The sequence below is a fragment of the Gymnoscopelus microlampas genome (assembly GCF_963454915.1).
Source record: "Gymnoscopelus microlampas genome assembly, chromosome: 5".
NCBI lineage: Eukaryota > Metazoa > Chordata > Actinopteri > Myctophiformes > Myctophidae > Gymnoscopelus > Gymnoscopelus microlampas.
Genome location: NC_139942.1, coordinates 10,952,069 through 10,966,632, shown reverse-complemented (window position 1 = coordinate 10,966,632; position 14,564 = coordinate 10,952,069). Strand labels below are relative to the sequence as shown.

At 40.9% G+C, this 14,564-nt stretch overlaps 2 protein-coding genes across 3 annotated transcripts in view; both read left to right on the top strand.

The window, feature by feature from the left end:
* Positions 1 to 3,526, top strand: part of LOC311045769 (uncharacterized protein) — a 103,792-nt gene extending 100,266 nt beyond the window's left edge. The window contains exons 6-7 of one of the 2 annotated variants that reach the window (XM_084057806.1): positions 116 to 269; positions 3,261 to 3,397. In XM_084057806.1, coding sequence (XP_083913932.1) covers positions 116 to 268 — 153 coding nt within the window. In that variant the 3' untranslated portion in view covers position 269; positions 3,261 to 3,397. Of the gene's footprint in view, positions 1 to 115; positions 270 to 3,260 lie in introns of both variants that reach the window. The other variant, XM_084057807.1, reaches the window with a different exon arrangement.
* A 1,992-nt stretch (positions 3,527 to 5,518) lies between these two features.
* On the top strand, positions 5,519 to 14,529 carry LOC311045766 (uncharacterized protein). Its single transcript, XM_084057803.1, has 7 exons — positions 5,519 to 5,754; positions 6,790 to 6,963; positions 8,396 to 8,622; positions 9,423 to 9,598; positions 10,538 to 10,673; positions 10,950 to 11,143; positions 11,825 to 14,529. The coding sequence occupies exons 1-7, from the start codon at positions 5,592 to 5,594 to the stop codon at positions 12,054 to 12,056; spliced, it is 1,302 nt and encodes a 433-aa protein (XP_083913929.1). The 5' UTR covers positions 5,519 to 5,591; the 3' UTR covers positions 12,057 to 14,529.
* The last annotated feature ends 35 nt before the right edge of the window (positions 14,530 to 14,564 follow it).

Below are 14,564 nucleotides of genomic sequence, written 5' to 3'. Positions count from 1 at the left end.
GGGATTATAGAGGAGAACTGACAGCCCTAATTTGTATTGTGACACATGTGTTTTCTTTGCTTAGTTTAGAACATGAATTATCTCCCAAAAAAATCATGTTTCTTTTTGCCTGCAGGTGTGTGGGAAAGGCTTCGGCTGCAAGAGGGACATGGAGCTCCACAAGGATACGCACACGGACAAGAAGCCGTACCGCTGCAGCATGTGCGGGAAAATCTTCAGAATCGCGTCGGGTTTGATCCGACACGCTAGTCGACCGTGTAGGAAGTAGTGTAAGTAAAGTAATTAACTTGTTACTTTTTGATATCAATAACTAGTAACTATAACTTGTTACTTTTTTTTAAAGTAACTTGGCCAACACTGCTTATAACGTTATTTGAGCTAAATATTTGTCACCACTTCTCCAGTCGACCCCCTTGCTTTGTTAGGACACTGACACAGGTCCTTAGTTAGTCCATTGCCATAATACTGAGAAATGCTGTTAAAATACGACCAGATCCAAGGGGAAGGCTGGACATATACTTTGTTGTACGACATCCTCGCATGCTGAAAATGTCTGATTTACAGGCTCACAATCTGTAGCAGAAGTGATGTGTTGGGAGCTTGTAGGCTATTTTCGATGACGAGAGGTTATCGAAGCAGCATCGAACATGGCTAGTACATGGCACTCGACCCCCTTGTTAAGCCTTTCTTTTACACTCCTAAGTGTGCAAAAGAAATATATTTGATGGAATCTAGTTGAAAGAATGTCTATGGGGTTATTGTTCAGGTGGAGTGACTGACAGGGGTGAGCAGGTAATGGCCACCGGCCAGGCTGACCATATATGGAAATGAGAGGAGGCAGAGACAGAGAGCTCGAGTTAACCCCGGTGGGGTATTTTTACTGAAGGTAGTTGTGTGCTGTACAAAAAGTAAACAGAAATACAATACTCGGTATTAATAATTATATCCAATAAATAAATCATAATTAGCAATTCAATTAATCTTCAATAATACAATAAGAAATAATGATCAATATTCATAATGAACTTTGTCCATAATCATCATCATTAGTTCATTAGTAATATATATAAGGAATTAAAGGATCAAATAATATATATATATAATAAGCAGTTCAAGCAGGTAAACAATTCATTATATATTCAATGCATAGTAAACTAAAAGGCAATAAACATAACTCAAATGCACTGCTTATAAACTCAGGTGAAAACAAATAAACAGGTGTGAATTACAGGTGGTGCAGTCAAATCCAACATAAGGTGTAGTCCAGTCCATAATAATGCTCTTGTTAGCCCATGCTGGGAGAGTAAACATATTGATGGCCCATTGATGGCCCCACTCATCTTCAATGGCATTAGGACTTACGTTTGTTTGGTAGACGCACACATGGACCGGTTTGGAGAATGGTGGGTTGGAGAAATGGTGGAGATCAGGAGGTTTGACTGTTTGTGGTGAGGATCTGAACCAGAGTGAGTGGAGAAGGTGTGGTTAAATAGTCCCCAGCAGCTGGGTGGGGCCGGAGAACAAGCTGCCATTCAATCGTGATTGATTGAGGTGATTTGAGATGACATCATGCATGATTTCTCCTTGAGTCTTTCAACACTAGTAATATACTAGTAACTAGTTCAAGGTTTCTGTATTGTTACATCTTGTATGGGTGTGTAGGAGTAAAATTATTTAGTTCTGGTTCCTCAGTCATCTCTATGTTTGTATACTGTAGGTGTTTCTCTCTGCAGGCTTTGTATAACCTAGTGGTTCTACAAGCAAGCACATCAGTGCATGCAGTGCAGGTGGTTTCAGAGAGAAACAAGAGTTACAAGGTCCTATAAATTCATTGTGAAAACATTACAGCAATTCATTGATATCAAAATTAAGAGATTCACTACTACTTTTACTTGTACTTCAAATATTTTTTTAAAGCATGTACTTTTAAGTACTTAAAAGTACTTAAAATTAATTACTTTTTTACTCTTACTTGAGGAACATTTTGATTGAGCTGCTTTTACTTGTAGTGGACTAAATTTGACCAGGATTATCTGTACTCTTACCCAAGTACTGGGGTTGAGTACTTTGTCCACTTCTGGCTATGAGCTTGTATATCTGCAATTTTGTAATAGCCAAAGTATAAAGTAATAGTTATAGGCTATAGCTAATAATACTTTTAAATTAGTCATTTTATGGTCTACTCAGGCTTTTGTGAGCACCCGGACAGTTTGTAAGTTGCTTGATTCAGTATTTAGACATTTGATATTAATTTTATCAGACACGCCCCTTTCTATACAAACCCATTGTAACTTCAAACTCCATTTTAACCATTCATCGAAAACACCCGTCCTTGGGTCTGGAGACTCATACTGCCCTCCCAATAATGTCATTATAACCCAACAGCCTCCCAATGAGGAGGCTGTGTTTTTTTCAATTACTTTTTTCATTTATTTTTTATATAAACACGGCCCCCTTAGGCATTAGGAGGGCAGTATGAGTCACCAGAACCAAGGACGGGTGTTTTTGGTGAATCTTACATGGTTAAAACGGAGTTTGAACTTTGAAGTTATAATGGGTTTGTATAGGAAGGGGGCGTGTCTGAGAAAATGCATATCAAATATCTAAATACTGAATCAAGCAACTTAAAAACTGTCTAGACTCTAGGGTGTTCACAAAAGCCTGAGTCGATGATAAAATGACCCCTTTTATTTTTTTTTAAGTGAAATATCCCTTTAAGATAGTCAAAGGGCCAGTGGCCTCAATACAATCACAACTAACTACTTCTCCAAAGTGAGTGACACCTACAGCCACAATACCAGAGGGAGCGACAACGATCTGGTAGTACCACCCCAAATATAGAACAAACATGGGAAAATTCTCATTCTACTGCTCTGCCGCCAAGATGTGGAATGCCCTGACAACATCCATTAAAACATGTAAATCACTGGTTTCTTTCAAAAACTATCCTGAAAATCATCTATCAGGAGACCACAAGAGGAGATAAACGCACTTTCCCATAGAAAGGAGGTGTCATTCACTGCCTCCGTTTGTCCCTTTTCTCCTTGGTACTGTACATATAGCGTTTGTTGATGACATGTATTATTGTGTTATATATGCTATGTTGATGAATTGAATACATAGGACCACAATGGAAACAAGTCCCCCAGGACTTTTTTGTGTTATCCTTTTAGCCTTAACGTCTGACTGTACCACGCGCTGTTTCCATTATTGACTAATAAAGTATTCAATCAACCAATCAATGACTCTGTCCTCCTCAGATACCAGAAGAGAAAGGCCACCGGGCACAGAGACCACCTGTCAGTCAAGACCATGAGCGCCGAGGCTCAAGAGAAGATCCGCAGGGAATGGAGGACCGCCCAGCGGAAACGCAGAGAGAGGATGACATCTGTCCCACTCACACAGTGTGTGTGAGCTTGTAGATCTGCTACTTCTGCTTCTTTAGACAAATACATTTGAAAATATATGTTGTGCTCATGTAATCTTGTTGTTGTTGTTTTTTTATATTTAAAACTTGTCAAAAATTAAAGTGCATTTTCTCAACATGTAATGAATTCCTCAATTAACTTAAAACAGTAGAAATACTTCTGTGAATTTGACCTTGAATCGTGTTTAAAATGTAGCATTTGCACGGGTCTGTATGAATGTGATGTACAGGTATGCATGGGACCATATCAAACTGTCATGTTATCCCATGGCGAATAACAATGTTATCTCCATAATCATCAAAATATGCTGACAGCTCTTAAGATTGCAATAATACTGGAATCACTTGAACTTTCATGTTGCTAAGAAACATATTGCATAGGACATACATTGTAGCTACATTCTTGTTTTTATGAAGTTCCTTTTAATGAAAAACAAGACAGATTAAAGGTGCAGTAAATCATTGGTTCTCATGTATTAATAGTATCAGCACTCATTTTAACCACTTCATCCATATTTTATATGTTGGCTATTTAAAAATAACAGATATACAAGCTCACAGTGAGCTTGTACATCTGCTATTTTTGAAAAGTTTTGAAAAAGTGCAATTATGAGATACTCTAAAAGAACCAATAGTCTCTCTAAACTAGACCATCCTTAGACTTTTTCATGAGTTTGAAAACATGGTGTTCCCGGGGGTGGGTTCCGGTTGGCGTTGCATTGTTTTTGTTCCCCACAATGGGAATCAATTGGTTTAGTCCATGGTTTAGTCTCGCTTGTCACAATACAAAATGGATAAAAGATGGATATATTAAACCATTACCATACCAAAAGAAACAAAACGATTATACCAAAGTACCAAACTAAACAACATTTTAAACAAGGGGAATCATTTTGGAGCTGTGTAACGGGTTGTGTCTTTCTGTCTGTGTATCTGGTGTAGGTGGAGTGTAGAAGTAATGGACACGGTCACACAGGACTTGCTCTCACTCAGGTCTTTACTTGGGTCTCCTGGTAGTATATAAACACAGACACAGTGGTCAGCAGTGCAGCAGCAGCATACAGTCTACAAATCTGTGTAACAAAGATTTGCAATGCTTAATATAAAAACCCAAAATGTATATTTATTGATGCACCGGAGCATTCGTGCCTCTTACCTCAAAGCTCTAAGCAATAGGTTTTGATGACACGTCGGTGAACTGGATGAGATCCTACCTGGAAGGGAGGGAGCAAGTGGTGGAAGTAAACGGCACTGAACTCAACAAGATCTGCATCTGGCTCTCCGACAACAAGCTCTCATTACACCTGGGCAAAACGGAATGCATCCTCTTTGGGTCCACTCCTAACCTCAGAAAGGCAGAGAGCCTACTCTCCTTCAAAACTGCCCTAAAGATACACCTTCAGGAGGCTGCAATTGGAAAATGTCCCCTGTCTAAGTCCTAACCTAACCTACCCCCCCCCCCCCCCCTCTCCTTCTTCTTTTGTACATATTTCTCACTCTTTATACCAGTAACCTGTAAACTGATTGTATGACATTCTATAGTAGTTGTGTATAACTGTCTGTCTCTTATATGTCACCATGATTTGTGTGCGTGGGGAACTCATTTGAAACAAGCTCAGTGCTTTTATGAGTCTTCCAGTTTAGTAGACCTCGTATTGTGAATTTGTACTTCCATGTACTGTTGTTCTCATGTCTTACTAAATAAAGTACATCAATCAATCAAAAAACCTGCAGCATAGAAACATTTCCTCTGCTGAGGCAAACTACGGTGCGCGAAAAGGGACACTGTGACTGCACGTAGCTGCGCTGCCACCAGGTGGCTTTATAACACAATACAGTGAAAGGCAAGCGTCTAGATTTTGTAGAAATTAATCCACAGGTATTTCTAACTCTATTACAGCTGCACGGCACCGGAGGTTCTGGTTGCTGGTTCCGGCCACCTGATGACGTAAAGCTACTTCCGCTCCGACCGGATCAGAAACGAGCTCAGCCTAGTTCGACACCGTCGCACCAGCAAATTGCCTTTTATTTTGAAAAGACAAGGAAACCAGACCCCGGAACTAGTTCATTTCGCCTTGTACAAGTGAAAAGATGCTGATGTTGTAGTTTGTAACGTGTGTTTCTGTGTTTATGAAACATTAGTAAGGTTTATTAAAGCGTCATAATGTCCGCTAAGATGCACTTGTTGAAGGTGGTGGTCAGTGAGAGACTGACGCAGGTGGCCGAGGAGATCTGTTCCCTGGTGGAGAAGATCCTCCTGGAATATGAACAAGATCTATACCGAGAGATCACTCCACAGATGGACCTGCACTTACACACTACAACAGGTACAACAACTGTGCACTTTATTATGGATCGTTTTATTGTTGTGCTTTTAATGTCTCCGTGAAATATCTACATTGTTTGGTTATTTATTTATTTATTTGTTGTTTCTTTTTTACTGACAATCAATTTGTGATCCATTTCCCATACCTTCTACCCACACAATACAATAATGTTAAATATCAAATTTATTGACCCTTCCATTTTAGCTGCAACTAATGATTATTTGTATTAATAGGCTAATAATTGGAATAATCGAGAAGCATTTTGTTTAATGGCTAAAAACCTATCCACAAGCTCATGATGCATTGTGATTATGTTGTGAGCTTTGAGGTAGATCTGTTATTTAAAATTATGTGTTGGCTATCATGACAAGGGGAAAAAACAACGATATTACACAAGAAGAAGAAAAAAATAGTTCAATTTAACCCAGGATTTGCCTCGTCTTGTGTTGGAGAATTGTACATTCTCTGAAAACAGTGATTCTCAAGTCCTTTTCAATGTCGTCGACCCCCATGAATCAGTCATGAACAATGAGGTACATTGTTAGCATCCGGTCAGTCATTGTACTGTACATACAGTAACATCTCACACATTTAACTCTGGAGTAACATTCATTCTGAGGACAATACTGTACTGATACTGACTCTGATTTACCGTACTAACAGTATGCATCAGTACAGTATATCCACGTAGTACAGGGACAGTGAGGGAAGAATTCACCGATAACAGTAGAATACAGTATCCGTGCAACACATTACAGAACTCTGGCAACTGAATTTCTCTGCGGGATCAACAATGAATATCTAATACATCTATTCAATCAAGCAATCAATCAATCACAGCAGGGCGACCAACCGGACGTCCCTCTGGGCTATAGGATGTAGACTCAATGTGCTGAGTCAGCTGCTGTTTATCTTCCAGGTCTCAAAGTTTGTTCAACCTGTTTGTGTTTTTGTTGTTTATGTCATTGTTGATGTATTTGTTGATGTTGTTGTTTATGTCATTGTTGTTGTTGTTGATCTCTGTCTCCTCCATAGACGTGTCGCTACAGCGTTTCACGGGGATGGTTCTAGAAGAATCATGTGACGATTCACCCAAAGAAAACCACAACATCAGTGACCCAGAGGAAGCGCTCCCCAGACCAGAACCATCCATTAAAGAGGAACAGGAGGATGAATGGAGTGCTGGGTCTGAAGACTCTGAACCTCAGGGTAGGACTGTACAATATACGGCTTCAACATCGTCATTAGCTGCAAACAGCTTAGACGTAGAGGGTACCCCAGCCTCTAAGTTGCGATTCCTTCTGTCACTCCCTCCAGTAGTCGTAACCGACACAGTGGTTCTGCATACTGATGGATTTATTTGCTCTCTTACTGGCACACATAACGAACCAACGTCGAACTACATAAAATTAAGAATAAACAAAGAACGCTAGTATTAACAACAGAAACATAACAAACATTGTACAAATAAACAAATGTGAAACAAAAGCAAATACAAACAAAACAAGCATACCTTGCTGGCATATAGACCAAAAAAGGGTACGAGTCCAAGTGCAGACGAACAGACTCACAGCAACACAAACTGCAATAAAATCAATACAATTAACCCAATATTCAAACCATCATAATATTGACTTGATGACACAATTCCGGAACAAACTAACTTTTCTCTGTCCTGCCACACGTTCAAACAAACGCTCGGAATGAGCGGAAGTGCTGGTGTTGCACACTTGTGGGTCTCAAGGAAACGACACCATATAAAGGGTTCCGGGCATTTAACTAATAGTTTCCGGTACAAAATACTTCTCATAACTTAAACCAATGGGCATACATAATCATATTAACATAAAGAACCAAAATGAAGAAATAAAATAATTACTCTGGCAGCCACACCTTCCATTGACAGCCCCATTCATGTAACAGAATAGGACAATCTGATTGTATTAAACGATGACATAAACTCATTGCAAAGCTTCAGTTTCATAAAAATCCACCACTGTCATGTTATGACCAACTTTCTGTCAATAAACGTGCAGCTGTGAGTCAGTGGTTCTCATAGTGGAGTCCAGGGACCCTCAGGGTTCCTTGAGGGGGTTCCAAAATCCAAATGGAGTACTTCTTAATAGAAAATGAAAACGTGAATAAAGTTCTAATTTTTCTGAACTGATAAATGGGTTTAAAAGTGTTTCAACTGATCAGCCAAATGAGATATCGGCATATAAGTGATATTACACTAATTGTGTATCTGTTCTTGAGGTCATTGTTTATCCCCCAAAATCACAAAGGCATATTTGACCTTTGGGATACACAAATAAGTCGGTGTGTCCAAAAACATAGTTACTGTACTTTGGCTTCGTAGGGTTTGTGCTCTGAAAATAGCGGCGCGTTGTGAGCTTGTAGATCGGCTATTTTCAGCATACAACCAAGTGAATAAACTAGAATCTTATGATATTTAGTCGACTAAAGCTAGACTAAAACTAAACCTTTTCAGATGACTAAAATAGGACTAAAACTAAATGAAATTGTATTTAAAAGACTATGACTAAACTAAATCAAAATTTGTTGTCAAAATTAACACTGATTAACACTGGGGAAAAAAACATAAATATCGCCATGTCGTTGTTTTTCCAATATGTTTCAGCTCCGCCTCAGAGACATGAGAAGGACACAGAGGTCATTAAGTTCATCTACAGTCCTGTCTGTAAGAGCGAGCAGCTGAACCCGGAGCCCCCGTCCCTCCCCGACACAGAGACGCAATACACCACACCGCCACCCGAGGACGCTGTTCCCTGTACCTCTACGGAGCCCTGCGGTGCCGCGGTTACAGCTGTGCTTTGCCTCCCCGCCGACTTCCAAACCTTCTCAGAGGTACGCCTGTCACTACATTTCGGCTATTTTCGGCAAAGACAAGGGTCAAAGGTCAAGTTTACTAAATATCGAGGGTTTAAGTGGGTTAAAAGTCCGAAAATACACATGAACATGAATCAACACTGATGATAGTGCTGTGAAACAAGTCTTATTAGGCTATAGTATCTATGGAATCTATGAAAAATGTATACAATAGGAGTACGGGGTCCCTCCTTCATCTCTCTTTCAGCTAAGAGGTCCTTGGCCTGAAAAACCTTCATTTTTTGACTAACCTAACTAACTCTAACCCTCGGGGCATAGCACACTGAAGTAAGAGCCTCATTATTGTACCGTATGATTGCTGTAGGCGTGGAAATGGGGTCAAACTTGGTGGCAAACTTATGGAAAGGTTTTGAAAATTCTTTGTTAAAAATGTGTGACAATAAATAGTCATCTAACACAGTTACAGTGGTTCTCAAACGTTTTCAAGTCAAGGACCCCCAAATTGATATGTATTTGGCCGCTGACCCCAATGTCAAACATATGTTGTGCCAGGGACCCCCAGAAGCAAAGAATTGAGTTAAAAATGTTCTAAAAAATATATAATTAATATTCAAAGATTTGCACAAATTTAGCAAATTTTGCAAAATGTGACGCTTTTTGTATAGCCAAGGTATAAAATATGGTAAGTGGTTAAAATGATTGTGACGCTATATTAACTAATTATGCTGGGGGAGCCCAGCAGCCCCCCCTGGAGCCCCCCCCCCCCCCCCCCCCCCCCTTCAAGAACTACTGATCTAACATGTCACGCTGGTTGACAGCCCTACACGGATGCGGAGGCGGAGCTGGGGGCGGACGGCGGCGCGACGGCGCCGTGCCTGTGTAAGGTGTGCGGCATGTCGTTCAGCTACCGCGGCTCTCTGATGAACCACGCCGAAGTCCACGCCGACGACGAGCACTGCGTGTGCGGCATCTGTGGCAAACTGCTGCCCACCAGGTCAGTGACGACATACACACCACCCGTTCCACCTTGCCGTCTCAGCAGGGGTTCTCAACCCTCAACCCATGATTACTTTTGATCATTACTGCAGCAAAAGTAATCAAACTATACAATAAAAACTGGTCAAACATTGGCCAAATTGTCATGTGATATAAGAAAGATGCAAATGTTGTGAAAATAGCAGATCTGCTATTTGCACAATATTTATCAGCCGAACCGAGTCAAACATAATGGAATGCCTCAACTCCTACATTCCAAGTGCTTGTCAGGGCGGGGGGTCCCCGGTTCACATTTTTGGGCGTCGAGGCCTGAAAATGTTGAGAACCACTATAGTATAGGGCAGTGGTTCTCAAACTTTTTCATGTCAAGAACCCCCAAGATATGTCTTTTACCGAAGACCCCAATCTGAAAATGTTTTGTGCCAGGGGCCCCCAGAAGAGAAGATTTGTGTTAAAAAAAATCAAAACTATGCAACATTTTCCAATACTTCCAGGATTTTTCTATATTAAAAAAAAGCAGATGAACCACTGGTAGGGAAAACATCTTTCCTGTAGAATGTCAAGTCTATCAGTTCTATTATAAATTTGAACTCTTCTCTCTTTTTCTTTTGTTGCTTTTTACCCCCTCTTCTCCCCAATTTGTGTCACTATGCCAATTAATTCCTCTCCACACACATGTGTCTATTGTCACTGCTGTTGTATCCTACTGGCTCACCTGCCAGTGAGGAGCCCCCACTGGGAGGACGTAGAGCCTCCGTCCTACTCCTCCCTCCCAATAGCCTGATTATCAGACAGAAGCTGCGTGGAGCTCACTCAGAGAGTGGGCGGGATCTATGGTCTGGAACCAGGCTACCCTCCCAACACTCCTGGGGTTAAAGTGGTTAAGCTTAGCATGTACTGTATATTGTATTCTTTTTTTTTTCTTCAATCTAACCAGGGAGTGTCTGTTGGAGCACCTTCAGACGCACGTCAAAGTGCACGTGTGTGAGTGCTGCGGGAAGACCTTCAGGAGACAGGTGGACCTGTCTGTCCACATGCGCTGTCACACCGGAGAGAAACCCTTCACCTGCAAGGTAAGACAGGCAGGCAGGCAGACAGAAGAGAGACAGGAGAGACATGTGCTGTCACGCCACATTTCTGTGGTGTTTCACCACAACCACATGTCTTGTACGTGTTGCCAGTTGACTAATTTGAATTTGAATCCTGAAAAGTAACAGTTTTAGGCATGTGAGGTTTTCCACTCGACCGAGACGTATTTGTATTATGACTCATGCGTCTTTCTTTGCTCAGCTGAGAAGCTGAGAACATTAATTATCTCCAAAAAATGACATGTTTCTTTTTGCCTGCAGGTGTGTGGGAAAGGCTTCAGCCGCAAGGGGAACATGGAGATCCACATGCGGACGCACACGGGCGAGAAGCCGTACCGCTGCAGCGTGTGCGGGAAATGCTTCAACATCGCGTCGTCCATGATCCGACACTCCCGCACGCACTCCGGAGAAAAACCCTACAGCTGCCAGTTCTGCTTCAAAGGCTTCACCAACAGGCACGTCACTATCGTTACATAATCGCCTGGTCGCAATTATTTATAAATATAAATGTTTTTTTATTTTTTGATAAAGCAATTATGATTTGCGTAATCGTCAGAATTCATCTGTGTAAATTCATCTGTTGAACAATCAATATTCATACATTTTCTAACCTTTTCAAAGATAGTGGAAATATTTCCACTATGTCTTTAGAAATTTAGAAATAAAAAATCATTCAAGTTTGCCTGTTTAGTACTTTATATATTTTTGATTGGAGTAGTTCACCCCAAAAATTACTTATTTTCTATCAATTACACACCCCATGCAGCCCTGAATTCATGGAGATTCTTTTTGTTTTTGTCGCATTCCTGAGCCAATAATTTGATGACCGGGTCATCAGTCAATAGGAGACAGATGACATCAAATTATTGGCTTAGGAATCCGACAAAAAAAAAGAAAAAATCTCCATGAATTCAAGGCTTTATGGGGTGTGTAATTGATAGAAAATATGTTTTTTTTAGGTGAACTACTCTTTTAAGTTATATGTCATATCTGCTCTGTGTTTTTATTCACAAAGCTTTAAAAGGCAAACAATAATTATAATTGAATCCTTTTTATCGCACGTATTCGCGTAGCAATTGATAATGAAACATTTAAGTAAAAAATGCACGATCGTGACGACTTCATTCTCCCAACAGCTCGGACATGAAGATCCACATGCGGACGCACACGGGGGAGAAGCCGTACACTTGTCCCATCTGCGGGAAGGGCTTCCCCCTGAGCACGCCGCTGAAATACCACATGAAGAACCACACGGAGGACAGCCCCAACCGCTGCCAGCAGTGCCGCAAGTGTTTCGCCGACACCTACTCGCTGAGGAGGCACATGAAGAGTCACGGCAACGACGAGGCACGCAAAGAGTCGCGCTGACGCACGGGAAGAGTCACGTAACTTTGAGACGACACAAACGGTCACGTCGAGCACACACACGCAAAAAGAGTCACGTCGAGAATGTCGAAGCGACGTGAAGAGGCGCTCGAAGAGTCACGTCGAGACACGCGAAAGGTCACGCTGAGACACATGACTCATGTCAAGGATACGCAACGAGGCACGTGGAGCAGACACGTGAAGAGTCACATCGAGGCGCACGAAGAGTAGGGTTTGGGATCATAGACTGTAAAAGAAATATGGACGAAGGGAGCCCCATTGGTTTCTACTGACACGTTTTGAAGTCCCTTTTTCGGCAAATTCAAGTCCCGAAAAGCAACTGGAAACGAATGCTATTGGCTGTAAGGGCAGCAAGTGCTGGGGGGAACATACCCTACTTAATCATTCATTTTAACAATAATGAGACCATAATTTATTAAACACATATCATGATAATTGAAAAAACACTGCAGAATGTCAAAACTTGTATTTATGGAAATGTTAGTTAATAAAAGTTAATAAAATCAAGTGTAAAGTCCGGCCCAAACCTGCAGCCAGCACTGGGCTATTAATGAGAACTGAAGGAGAAACGGCTCTTCCTTATTGGCCTCATTTTAAAACCCCGAAACGGGTTCCAAATGAGATGGAACCGATTCCGATTGCTTCAATGTTGCATCCGGTTCCGGATCCCAACCCTACAAAGAGTTAGGTCGAGCAGACACGAAGAGTCACACCAAGGACACGCAAAGCGACGCGTTGCGATAACGCTGGTTTTAACAAACGGCATTAACTGTTTGTTTTTTAAATGTCACATGCAGATCACATGTTAGACACAGGCTTTTTATTTTACTATCAACTAAAACCATATCATTCAACACCGTTGAACAGTAAACACTATTGGCTCTGTGCATGCCTGTAGTCCCAGGTTTCCAGAAGGTGTGGCATACCTGTTTTCCTGTTCCAGTTCAGTTTCCCATAGCTTCTTTTTTGATTGGCTCGGCAGCAGATTTGAGCAGGAAAACCTATGTGAAACCTTCATGTGTTTCCAGTTCAAATCTGCTGCTGAGACAATCAATGCTCATTATAAGATGGCACCATCGATGTCCACTCACTGGTCCAGTTCGCTCCCTTACAGACTCACTGACTTAGGCGCGCGTTCACGTGAAGTCCGCGAGGGCTTTAGGGCTGTCCCATTTGAAATGGGTAAGTCAATGAGGGCTCAGGCAGAGCCCTTTTATGCACCCTTTCTGTAAGTCAGCATCGATACAGACTTTGGCTAAGGGAATTACCCACAGTTTATAGTGTTACCAGGGGAATGAGAGGAATACTCCAAAGTCCAAACGTCAATCATTTAAGTATGAAAATTAGTCATGCATCATGGTTAGAATATCAACAGCAGTGCTTTCTCACCGTACTCAAAGGAAGACGGAATGGAAGATTATATTTAGTAAAAATAAGGGACACAAGATTAGAAATGAGCAAAGTAAATACAGAATATGGAAATACAATTTAAAATGAATAATATTACAACCCCTAATCTAAACGCAACTTAAAACAAACAGAATATCGTAAATAGAATAATGATAATCAACAATCACAGCCTTTAAAGCAATGACTGTAAATAAGGACAGTAAGAGTTTTAAAAGTTATGTAAAGTGTCATGAATGAAGGACTCATCTTCAAAGTGCTGTCCCGTTCATTTTATACCATTTGTAGCCCTTGCAGCCTCTCGCCCTCAAGCACTTCCCAGCTGACGTCATTTCAGTCTATGAGGGTGCAGGGCTTGAGGGCTTAGGGCGGACATTGGATTGGACCAGTGTCTCGTTGTTGGGGTGTGGGCAGTTCAGGACCAGTGACATCATCGATGGGGATTTCCAAGCTAATAGAACTACAGCCTTTCTCTTCCTGGGAAGTTAGCATGCTGGAATAGAAACCATTCATGATTACTTCATAAAAAAAAGTATGCAATCTTGTTTGAAAAGACCAAACCAAAAGAAAGCCTTTTTTTTTATAAATATATTTTGGGGTTATTTTCTGCCTTTATTTATAGTGGAATTATATAAAGTGGAGATGGACAGGAAACAGGGAGAGAGAGATGGGGAGAGACATGCAGTAAAGATAGTTGGGAACGGGACTCGAACTCGCAATGCATGTCAGGCTACATTAGAGCCTAGGTGCCCGCGGGCCAGAAATACTTTTATTTGTTTGTTTATTATCTCAGTGTACTTGAAAATATGCAACGTTTACAAACTACTAAACATGGGCTACAAAATGTCAGACATTTTGTAGCATTTTACAACATGAAAAGCTCTGATCAAAATGACACATTGGAGATTTGGGTGGTGGGATGTTTTTGTGTCTCATGTTTTTTTGATTCATTTAAAAAAAAATGGTTCTATTTTTCCATGTTTGTCTGTTTTACTATGATATGCTGTTACATAATAACAATAATAATAAATGTGTCTTCATACTTTGACTGTGGTGTGTCATTTGGTACAAGACTTCAATGCC